Consider the following 12,017-nt stretch of genomic DNA (forward strand, 5'->3'; position numbering starts at 1 on the left):
GAAATAGAGGGGATTTTTTTATCTTTGTAGCTAACCAAAATGTTGATAGGCCTTCATCATTTGCTTCAATTTCATGTAACAAATTTGCATTTTGAAACCTACTTAAATGAGATAATATCAATTTTTTAATATTAAAATGATAGTTTATATAACTCGACTGTATTATTTGAAATATGGGGCTTGATAAGCACATATAGCATGCTCTTTGGAGCAATATAAAATGATAAACAAGGATTAATTATTGTTAATTAGAGACTTTTTTTAAGTATTAAATATTACAAATTAACTAAAAAATAAACCTTGCAAATAAATATGCTAAGTTGCCTATTTGGATAGTTTTGCATAAAGAGTTGTAATGCTAAAGGCTCAAAGATGATAAAATTAAGGTAAAAGAGGTTAATATAATAATTTTATTTTAATTCAAACATTCTAAAATCAAAAATAGCAAGGCACATTTATCTCAACTACATTTGAAGAGTTATCAGGACAATCTAAGACAGATTCAAAATAAAGACTTTTCATAAAAGTTTAAAATGAAGTTTGAGAAGATAAAGATCATGACTAAGAAGTCAACAACAATTGTCTTTTTTAAGATGGAAGTACAAAAATGTATAAAAGACAAGAACTGTTGCAATTGAAGCATGGTCTTGTTTAGGAAAGTTTGAGTTTAAGAAGAAAATTCCTTAATCAATAAGAATTGGGCACAAAAAACCTACATTAAAAACAAAGCAAGATGTTGCAGGAATCAAAATAAGAATACTGTTTACGCTTACAAAAAATACCTTATTAGTGGAGGCAATAAATAAGATTTCTCAGAGACTAGGAGTTGCATGATGATCATCAAGCGCTTTATGTACTGGCCATGAAACTGACCATCCAAAACCAGATCTGAACGAGAAGAACCCATTAAACATTTCAAAGCCATTCTGCAAATCTTGCTTGAAAAAAACCAACAGAAAAACCAACCTTGAACATCTTTATCAGTGATTTTCTGCTCAGCAACAGTTGAATTGGTACAACTGTTAAAAATATGTGACCGCAAACCTCCTTGGAAGAAATTAAACCGTAGTTGTAAAAAACATGAATCTCCTAGTTTCTAGAGCAGTCTCGCGGAACCACCCCAACGCACTCGGTGCTAAAAAAGTTCCTATACATGCTCACCATTCCAAAGCTCGTGCAATGGAAATGCCTAGACAAGCTACAAAAGATTGTGCAGCAACTCAATTCCAATTCAAGTTATTGAGCTCCATCGAGTGCTAATACCATCAGTAACGCTTGGAACTTCGATTACTGGTCATAACTTTCGGGCGGCGGCTTCCAGCAATCAAGCAGCTGACTCAAGCTTGTACAATAGAGAGTGGTTATATTTATCTCTTGAACATGAGGATAAGTCGTGGGCTAAGGGGGCGATTAACCCACTCATGCTGACTGCATACCCACGTATTCTTCGGCAGTTTTGAACCAAAATCCATAACAGCGTCATACTCCTCCCTGCACGTTAACTTGGAACTTAAGTTTAACTCTTAACCTCTTTTTGGATGCATCCTCGAGGGTAATTCCTGATGCATCGTGTTTGCATCAGACTCATCCCAAACTCAAAATCCTTCGGGAAAGAACGCTTACCGTCCGCCAGGATGTCCAACATATGCAACAACACTAATAAGCCCTCCGGATTGTAATACGTTGCTTGAGGACTGAAGCGCTTGTATTGTAGTGTCGACATTTGTTACCACATTGTGATCGCCACCAGGAAGGTAACCAAGATTAAAGGTTACAAGTCTGCATGTATACAATGTCCACATCGCAATAAGTGAGTTCTAATGCTGAATTGAGATGGGGTCACAAAGTTGTAAGTCTTAACAAACCTTCAGAACAGCATACTGTTCGAAAGGGCGCTCAAAAGATGCCTACTGAAGCAAGTAACTAATCTGATACAAGCTCATCGGAATGAGCAGTAGCGATCATCACAAGAGTGTACAATATAGCAGAAGCATATGCGAATATATTTGCTAATACCTTATTGGAGTCTCGCCTACGATGTTTTCGAGCTGACTGTGGCATAATCGCAGAAGCTTAACGCGCTTTCTCTGGACAATGACACACCAAAAACTTGGGATTCCATGTCACATGCAAAAGATATACGAAGTGTGATGAATGGCGATGACAAATCAGCAGGAAATCTAATATTAAAATGATATCATTATTATAGAGCCATAGTAATCTAATAGTATGACAGGTGAAATATTTCATCTCAGTGCGGACTTTTCTTTCCTCATCAAAAGGTCTAGGTTTCAAAGGTACCTGCACTGAGTCAAGACGCTGGTCAAGAAGGTAAGAAGAGTTCGCCAAGGCATCTTCTTGAACATCGAAAGCATAAACGTAACCCAAAGCATTGTCTGCACACACCATCTTTACCAACGCTAGTGTGTCGTGCCCGTTCCCACATGTAGCATCTACTACTGTGTCACCTGATCTTACAACCTTCCTCCACACCCTGCACTAGTTTGCCTCCATAACGTGGAGAATCAAGTGAGATTATATAAAGAGAAAAACACTCAACTTTAGGATTCAAGCACAAGTACTGCAATCTGTTCCAATAAGGGCAATCGTATCATACCAATGTACTGATACAGTTCAGGTCTACATCCATGGAATGCAACGAGAGACACCAATTTTAGTTCGCAGACTGGTCAATAAGAATACCCGTGAGCAACTGAGGTTACTTTCCCCCCAGTAAAGACGAACTCGCTTAGGTCTACCGCGTCTTCCACATCGGAAACAGCTACTGCAGTGCAACAAGAATGATGCGTTATTTTTCCCGTCGTGATAACTTAGGTCAAAATGCCAACTGAAGAGTAATCCAACTCAAAACATGAAGAGGCATTGCAAAGCATGGGAGTGCGAGGCAATTTCACTTCTACTAGAAAAGTGATGCTCACTATCTGATTTCTCTTCGTGCGTGTGTAGTAGACAACAACAGTCTACGCTGGCTCAGTTTCACTCAGCAGGTTCAATGCACAACTTCTGAGCGCCTTACGTGGGAAATAGAATTGCAATTTACACCGTGAGACTTGAGCTATACATAAATTGAATCTGATACCACTCAAACATTATGTGTGTTCAATGTCAAAGTGGGATATTTCTGGCGCGTGGGGTGATGCCGGTAGAGAACCAATGTCACCACCGCGAATAAACATTTTTTTTATTTATTTATTTTGCAGCAGTCTTAGGGCATTTTCCAAAGACAACTTCTGTAAATTCGGAGCTATCGAAAATATTCCTGGAAGTTGCACTAATCTTCAACAAGAAACACGAAATTTACAATACTATACCTAGGGGCCGTTCCAAACAAAAACTCTAACGCTCATAACCATGGTCTCACTACGCAATTCACAGACACCATTATAAAAAATAAAAAAAAAAAAAAAAAAAAAACACTGTTAAAGCCCTAAGCGCTACGTCGTGCAGTGAAAAAACCCAACGGAAACAGCCATAGCCGACGCCGGAAAATCATTGTAAACTGAACCAGCTGAGTGAAACACATCATTGCAATCGTAACACCGAGCAGCAGATCGTTGCATCAAAATACAAACACGGGCTGCTCCTATTCAATTGTGAAATTCGTCGAAAAATTAAAACTTTCACAAAAACCTAAGTAAAGTAAGGTGAGGGATGCAATTCAAGAAACGCCTTACAATGCACACAATTAAGAAACAGACCGACACTTATTCTGTGACGCTCCATTACCTCCCAGTAGATAAAAAGGGACCTGGCAGAAGACGAATACAGGGGAAGGAGAGGGGGGGAGGAAACCACATACCGGCACTCGTGGCGCTCACGCGTCCGGAGAAATCAAGCGTCGAGCACCTGCTCCGCAAGTGGGTTGCGTCCGGCCGAATCCTTTGGATTGCAACGCCGTCGTCGCTCCGACCAGCACTGGGTGACCGCATTCGGCTTCGGAATCGGGTAGAGATGCAGACACGAGGCTGGCGACCACCACATTGCGCTGGAGCTCTCGACGCCGGCGACCAGAGGCTACCAGCGTGCAGCTTCAACAGCGCTCTCGGAGACATAGCCAGACACAATTCTCCCTTCACAAATTGCGCCACTGTGCTACTGTCTCGCTCTGTCTCTCTCTGTCCGTAGCTGCCGTGGTTTCGCTCTACGCGTGCGCGCGCGAACTGCATCTGACGGAAGCGAAATGGCAGCGTGCAGCATGCAATCCAACCCACGAATCCAAACAGTCTCAAACTGCAGATTGCGCAGCAGCAGCAAAAACCTCGGCGATCGATAGGCCGTCTCGTCGCCCCACCACGCGAATCCGCGGCCAGTATTGCTCCGAGTTGGCTGCCACGCCAGCAAGGGCATAGTTAACTTTGGTTGGTGGCCCCATCTGCAAGCAAGTAAAGTAAAATATGGGGGAATGATAAAGCGACCCAAATTTTTACTAAAGCAACCACTCAATTTTAAGCATCATTGCACCCTTGGAACCCCCCTTGTTTGATATATGTGGGTTGTTTTTCGTATACATGGGTCCACACATAGTGGTTATATTTTACTCTCTTGCTTTTTTGTCTCCTATTATTGATTTATTTATGTATATATCATAAAAAATTTAAATAGATAATCTAAAAAAAAATTATACCATTTATGTTGTGAAGAATTTTTTAAAAAATATATTCATTGATGGAAAAACGGTATTCCTTTGTACCTTGTAACAATAGAAATACTTAGATTATATGACATCAAGATACACATCAGAAAATTTCACTCTATGGATGAAGACAAACATTTAAAAAAAAAAAAAAAAAAGTAAAAAAGTAAAAAAATATAAAAAAAAAACTCAGCTACAAACCAAGTCAACTTTTTCCCTTGGGCCTTGAAGTTGCTTTTTTATTTTATATTAATTTATTTTAGCAATGCAATGAAAATCTACACTCCACTTCTGTCACACTTCCTAGACAACTACTGACCTTGCTATTATCCTGCAAGTGGAATTAGGATAGAAAATATATATATATATATATATATAATTAAAAAAATCCAAGTTGAAGTCAGACTTGATGTCAATTTTGTTGATTGAGTCTCAAAGTAGACTATGTTCCATTCATGCCCTCCACAAAAACAATTATAAACTTAATCCTTGTCCCACTTCCTTGCCCTACTAGTCCTGCCAAAGTCACAAATTGCCACTTCATTGCTTCAATCCCGATTGCAACGGAGAAGAACTTTACAATGGACCCCTCTACTCCACCACATCAGCAACTCCAACTCTGACCGTGACTCCCAAAAACTTTGCCTCAAAACTTATGAAGCATATCAAATCCAGGAAGCCCTTTGCCAAGTGGGACGTCAACCCCAAAATTCATTGAAGTAATAAATAAATAAAAACAAACAAACTTCTGGCTCACATTGGTCAGTACAAGTGGGCAGTCACAGGCAAAGAATGCACGGGCCACCCACTCACCTTGAATGGATGAGGACACTTTTTTCCTGATATAAACCTGGTGAGAGGACTGAGGCATCGAGATTTGACGTGGTGTCCACGTAGACGCCACGTCTCGAGGGAAGGTTGGCGTGGCCCACGATCATTGCACGGACTGCGAGGAGGAGGAGGACGAGGGGACGGTGATGGGGGAGGAGGAAGAGGGGATGGTGATGGGAGGAGGCGGAGGAAAGGGCTTTTGGCATGATCGATGATTACGTGCACAAAGAAAGGCTTTGCGTGGCTTCGCAGGCCTATGGCCATGGCCATGGCTATGACTACGCCTAAGCTGTAGCTTGGCCCTTGACTGTTCCGGGGACTGGACTTGACTGCAGCGGAGACCTAATCTATGGGAAGATGCAGGAGATTTCTCAGTTGGAAATTCTCCGCGACAGATTGAGAGTCTACGGCGCTCCGCCGTGCCACTACCCCCGCTGCAGTTTAGTCGACGTTCAGCTGTCACTGCTCCGATCGATCGATCAATGCTTGATTTTGGCCTGTTGCTTTGATTCCAGGCTTGAGCTGCGGGGACGGGACCAAGAGCGAAGCGAGAGCGAGAGAGAGCAATAGCCTAGAGGAGTGAACGGAACGTGTGTGTGTGTGTGTGTTTAAGTATGTTTTTGTCGTAGCATGTTGCAATTGCTGTTTGACAGCGTTGAGCATTGACTGAGACTTTCTTGTGTTCGGCGAGTGGCGAGCGTCGATCTTCATGCTGATCGACGCCGAGAGGAGTTTTTGTTGTTGTTGTTGCTGTTTCTGAGCCTTTGGAGTGATAAAGAGAAACCCATTGGCTTGTATTCATGTATCCGCCCCGGCTTGTCGTAAGTAATTGAAATTGTGTGATCGACCTCTTCGTATAGTATTCGAAAGGGCTCTGCAGTGCAAAAGTGCATGTCCGTCGATTTAGTTTTAGAATTATCCCCTTTAGTTTTTTTTTGGAGCTTCTTGTAGTCATTCTCGCTTCGTGGGAACGAGGAGTGCTAATTGGAGAAAGAAACAACGAACTCGATTCATTTGCACGGACGCGAATTCATACAGAGATCTTTTCATGTTTGTGCTAGAGCACTTCCCTTCCAAAAGGTCTTGAAGCAGTGGCGTTGGTGTATGTCGCCTTAATTGGCTTCATTTTTCGTGCAGCAAAGAGGAGGTTGTACTTTCGTAGAGGACTCTATTTTGAACATTCAAGTGGTCCTTGAACTCCTGGAGGGATATGGATCAGCTTTCTACCCCCAAAGCAGGGAGACCGCACGGGTTGGGAGAAATTCTTAACGACGGTTATGCGCTCACAGATCATGTTGTGGTTGACGAGAACCACACTTTCGACGGGAACAACGATGTAATAGAGAAGCTCATAACTGGATTCAAGACTTTCAAGGAAGGAGTGTTCAAGTATTCAATTTTTACTGTAAACTCAAGTAGTCTATCTTTTTTCTGTTGGAGCAAATAATTTAAGTAGCAGATTTTTCCTTGCCCACGTTTGTCCATAGCTGCATATCAACGTTGTAAGAATTTACAGGCTAATTCATTTGAAAATCACAGATTGTCTTTTCTCTAACTCTTTTCATGCTTCGAAACGGCTTAGGTTTATGTGAAATACTGCTTTTGGCCAGCAGCTTTAGTTTGTATTTAATAGTGTGTTTACTTCAATGGTTGTGTGCAGACAGAAGCCAGAGCTATATGACAAACTTAGAGTGGGACAAGAGCCTAAGGTAGATTCACACCTTGATTTGGAAACATCGCTACATCTTTTTCAGGATTTTTTCTCGTGTATGTAACCAAGAAGCAGCAAATGGATCAGATTAAATTTTAAATTTTGTCTTCTCAGTAGGTGGTGATTCAGGTGATCAATTTTCAGAGCGAAGATTGAGGTATTATTATGATTCTCAGATTTTGTAATCCGGTCGGTTCACTCGTGAAAATATACTTATAGTAGTGTTCTCATGCGTTTATAATGCATGGTGTTAAAGCTGTATGTTTTTGGCAATGTAGATTATGATGATCACATGCGCGGATTCGCGTGTCTGTCCAACTATGCTTCACGGACTTGAGGCTGGTGAGGCGTTTATCGTCCGCAACGTTGCCAACTTGGTTCCTCCCTGCGAAGAATCGGTATGTACGCTGGAGTCATTCTCTGTTTTATACATGAACTCAGGAAAGGACAAGTCACCTGCTTTTTTGTTTCGCATTCTGAGAACTGGAGGGCCTTTCATCTTCCCTTTTTTTTTTTTTTTTTTTTTTTTTTTTTTGGTTCTTCTTGGTTTCTGCGAACCTAATCTTACAACCAAGATGGATACGTATCAGGTTGCCAAGTGTAACTTAGCGAGGTCGAATGTCAAATGTTGACCGATACTAGTACAAATTTCATCCATTTTCCTTAAAGTTCTCTCTGCGATGTAAGCACAACAATAGACGTATTTTCTGAGTTATCTTCTTACTTTGCTCGAAGCGAAGTAGTGGCTGAAGACTGCGGTGCATTCTTTTTTTATTGCAGGGCCAACACCACGGAACAAGTGCTGCCATAGAGTACGCAGTCACTGTTTTGAATGTAAGAAGAGTCGTTTATTGCCTGAATTCAACCTGGTAACCTTTCTTTTGCAAAGAATTTCAAACGAGGATTTGCCGACATGGCATTCTTTGTTATAATAAAATAACTCTCAATTACCTCTGTTCCATCTGCGCTATGTCGTGTTCTTCCAATTTAACTGCTGAAGAGATGAGGAAACAACCAATTAATTATTGGATCTATTTAATTTCTTCGTCTGAATCATATTTTGGCGAATTGGCAGGTGAAAAACATAATTGTTATGGGTCATAGCAGCTGTGGTGGTATCAAGGCTCTCATGTCCCGGGATGACTTCTCAGGGTACGGCGCTCAATTCTATTGTCATCAACAATAATATGCTTTTACTCTTCTGCTCTTGCAGTCTCAAGTCTTTTGTGGCAGCTATATTAGGATTGTCGTGCATTTTAAGGTACTAATACAACCTCCGCGGCGTGCAGTTCAAGGTCCTGACATGCTCAAACATTTTTGCAGAGATTTCATTGGGAGTTGGGTGCAAATTGGAATGCCTGCCAAGGCAAAGACTCTCTCTCTTTTGGGGGACAAGCCTTTCGAGCAGCAATGCAGTTTTTGTGAACAGGTATATGTTACCGATGCCAACCTTTTAAAATGACAAGTCCACATTTCAGCTTATCGAGATCCTATTAACTTGCGGAAAGCCTGTCAACTTGATTTTTGTTGACAATGGTTAAAGTTAGATGATGTTTCCTTTGCACTTGACTATGTAACTACTTCTAGAGTCGGTTTTGTAACATACGTAGCTTCTATTCTCAATAATTTACATTTGTGACTTATTCAACAATCCACACAGGAAGCGGTCAATCTTTCTTTGGCCAATCTGTTGACATTTCCCTTTATCGAAGAGCGCCTCCAGAGTGGACATCTGCAGATATATGGTATGCACTACGACTTTGTGGAAGGCAGGTTAACAAGCTGGCGCATTGAACAAAAACATTAATTGACTGGAGTGCGTAATTAGAGGTTGCCATTATTCTCTAACTTTACGAGCTGTAGAAATAATATGTACGTAAAAAGCTACTGATGTATGATAGCATGTCACCCGAAATAAATTGAAGTGTTTGGCACATTTTCATTCATTCTTTTTGTCTCGTTCACCGAAGCAGTGCGTTCTCAGCAGCATGTCTTCCCATGGTAGACATGTCCGGAATTCTTCGTCTTGAGATTTCGTGATACCATGAACTTTCTTATGTTAAGTTTGATTCAGTATTCAAACAACACTCAAATATGAAGGATAGGATTCTACGATAAATGGCGTTCTGGATATGCTCAATATCGACAGTATGTTTACAGATAGGTACTGAGCAGCGCATGCCTCCAATCTAGACCCTCTAAAAAAGGTATGAATGTCTTATATTTTCTAATTATACTTAGAACACTGAACGACGGTAACTAAATCTGACAAATAATTTTCCAATCATCCTTAGGAACGGAATTCTCCACAGGAGCCCAAAGACCTCAGCCGGCTCTGCATTTGAGGAGATGCGGAAACTTGTTCTCTGCCTCAAATCATGATTCGACCACCAGATCACAGGCACGGCTTTATCAAAATTTTGATAACCGAAAATCTCCATATGCTCCACTTCGTTCACAAGCTAAGTGAGTAAGTAGTAGATTGATTGAACAAAAAAGTAAACTCCACCCTCTCTGCTGAACACATAAATTTAGCAACGTTTTCATTTCGTTCACTCATGGGCATGAACTTTCACTCTAGCAGCATTATACTTCAAAAAATAAACAACGTCTACATTCTTGAATACTCCAGTGGTATCTGTTCAGACACTCAACTCAAGGGGTTTCTAATTTCATTTTGATCTCCACTGTTAAGAAACATGCATATTTTATATATTCAAAGGCATGGGCCTGAGTTAATTACAAAGGATTCCTTAGAAGGTGCCTCGTTTTGCTTTGGCCATCGTCTTGTCAGCTTTGGCCTTTTACGTCCATGAACGACCTGATTCAGCCTGCCCGTTGCTCACATATTTCTCGACCCTGCCCGCTGCCCAGGTGCTTTTCACTGCTGTCCGTCGCCTGCCCCCATTCCAAAGGAGGCGAAATATGTATTGTAATATCACTTGTAAATCACAGGTTTAATATGTTTTTATAAATGTAGTGATTTTAAATACATATATATATACATATTATTTACGTGATTTTCTTAACAAAGATCGATTTTTTTTTATACAGTGAGGTATACGTTTCAAAGATCTTAATAGTTCAAGTAAAAGTCTCAGTTTTTGTTTTTGTTTTTGTTTTTCTCTTTGATGAAAATAAAATAAAATAATGTATTAATTTTAAAATGAAAAATTAATGAAAGAAAGAAAGAAAGAAAGAATTAATCAATAATTAGTAAATCATGTATATTCTTAAGTATCTTTAAAAAGAAAAAGAAAATATTTTCATTTAAAATTAATGGAATATTATTTTCATATAATTTTTTTTTGTGTTCATTGTGAGTATAAGTATTAAATATAAAGATGTGATAAAGAAAACAAAAGGTAACAAAATAAAGGTACTAATTTGATACATTAAAAAGTAAATATCACCTAAATTAAATCGAAGAAAATTAAGAAAAAAATAAAAGAAAAGAAATTCAAAAGAAGGGGCTTTTAACAAGGAAAAAAATCAAATAAATCTAATTTTATTTTTTAATATTAATTTTTAAAACTATTTGTTTAGGTGGCTGTATAAAGAGAAGGTTTACCCTATTTTCTAAACCCTACCATGAGTTGGCTGAAGAGAGGATTTGGCCCATTATTTACCTGTAAGTAGATAAATGGCCATCAATTAGGCATTTTCTGCAACACAATCACAAAGGATATCAAAGATCATTTTCCATTATTTTTATAACATTCTGCTTTTGATTATAGTTTAAAATTACTGTAATTTGGATGTTCTTGCTCCTTCTATGCTCAATCTACCTATATTGAGTAGTGCTCCACTTTTTTTTCTTGTCTTTTTAAGCTTTTGTTTCTATTAAAATTTATTTATTTTGTTATTACTTTAAGAAATTAATTTATCTTTTGATAGTGTATAATATTATAAAATATTGCAAAGGAGTGTAATTTCTTGTTAAAAGAAGGGACTATAACAAAAAGAAGGGCATGCCTAATAATGTTAATATGTTGAACTTTTTAATTTTTTACTTATGCATAAATTCTTGACATTATTGTTTTATTTTATTTTTTAAAAAATGAACTATTTTTGTATTATACCTTGTTGTGTTGGCATGTCTAAGTTTTTGTATCATAAAAAATCTTAGAAATGTTGGAAGAAGATTATTATTGAATGTCAATACCAATATAGTTTATTGCTGAAGCAACCCCTCATCCTTTAACAACCCCCCTTCTCATTGAATAGCTCTACCTTTCTACAATATTTCACAAAATCCTACAATGTCAAAAGACTAAACAAGGGAAAGAAAACATTGAATGAAATGAGATTGCTACATGAAAGATGAACAATCAAAATAAAAATAGAGATTCAATTGTGACAAAATTTTAAAAATAGTTATCATTTTAAGAGGAGTGTGTTTATTATTGAGGCAACTTATTGCTTCATCACACACTAGTTTTCATAAGAAATATAGAATATAGTGAAGAGACAAATGTATATGATCAACAATCACAACTATACAACCAATTGCAATTAATATTTCTAGATGATTCATGATATACTTACATTAGAGATGACTTTGTGCCTCAAGAGTTTTGAAATGTTTTTGAATTTGTAGTAAACTTAATAAGTATATCAAATTCATGTAAAATAGCTAACCCATCATCAACCACTCCCTCATTTCCAACCTATAGGATGTGCTATTTTTGTTAGTCCAACAACTAGATTTGACCTCAATCAAAAAAAAATCATTTCCATTGATTGGAAATAAGTCATGGATTGGTTACAACAATGTTAAGCTGTGAAGAAATAAAATTCATTGTACTTGGAATGGATTTG

General features: G+C 38.6%; 2 protein-coding genes across 2 annotated transcripts; one reads left to right on the forward strand and one right to left on the reverse strand.

Annotated features, from left to right (window-relative positions):
• Positions 1-939: 939 nt before the first annotated feature.
• Positions 940-4,287, reverse strand: LOC112293134 (tRNA (mnm(5)s(2)U34)-methyltransferase, chloroplastic). Its single transcript, XM_024542263.3, has 6 exons — positions 3,821-4,287; positions 2,704-2,785; positions 2,302-2,494; positions 2,017-2,087; positions 1,624-1,779; positions 940-1,491 (listed from the first exon to the last, which is right to left on the reverse strand). The coding sequence occupies exons 1-6, from the start codon at positions 4,185-4,187 to the stop codon at positions 1,368-1,370; spliced, it is 993 nt and encodes a 330-aa protein (XP_024398031.1). The 5' UTR covers positions 4,188-4,287; the 3' UTR covers positions 940-1,367.
• Positions 4,288-5,870: 1,583 nt separating this feature from the next.
• Positions 5,871-9,142, forward strand: LOC112293188 (carbonic anhydrase 2). Its single transcript, XM_024542355.3, has 7 exons — positions 5,871-6,874; positions 7,146-7,194; positions 7,475-7,594; positions 7,977-8,030; positions 8,272-8,348; positions 8,520-8,625; positions 8,857-9,142. Exons 1-7 carry the CDS (start codon positions 6,696-6,698, stop codon positions 9,001-9,003), a joined length of 732 nt encoding a protein of 243 aa, XP_024398123.1. The 5' UTR covers positions 5,871-6,695; the 3' UTR covers positions 9,004-9,142.
• The last annotated feature ends 2,875 nt before the right edge of the window (positions 9,143-12,017 follow it).

The sequence above is a fragment of the Physcomitrium patens genome, chromosome 16, assembly GCF_059467195.1.
Source record: "Physcomitrium patens ecotype Gransden chromosome 16, ASM5946719v1, whole genome shotgun sequence".
Classification (NCBI taxonomy): Eukaryota; Viridiplantae; Streptophyta; class Bryopsida; order Funariales; family Funariaceae; genus Physcomitrium; species Physcomitrium patens.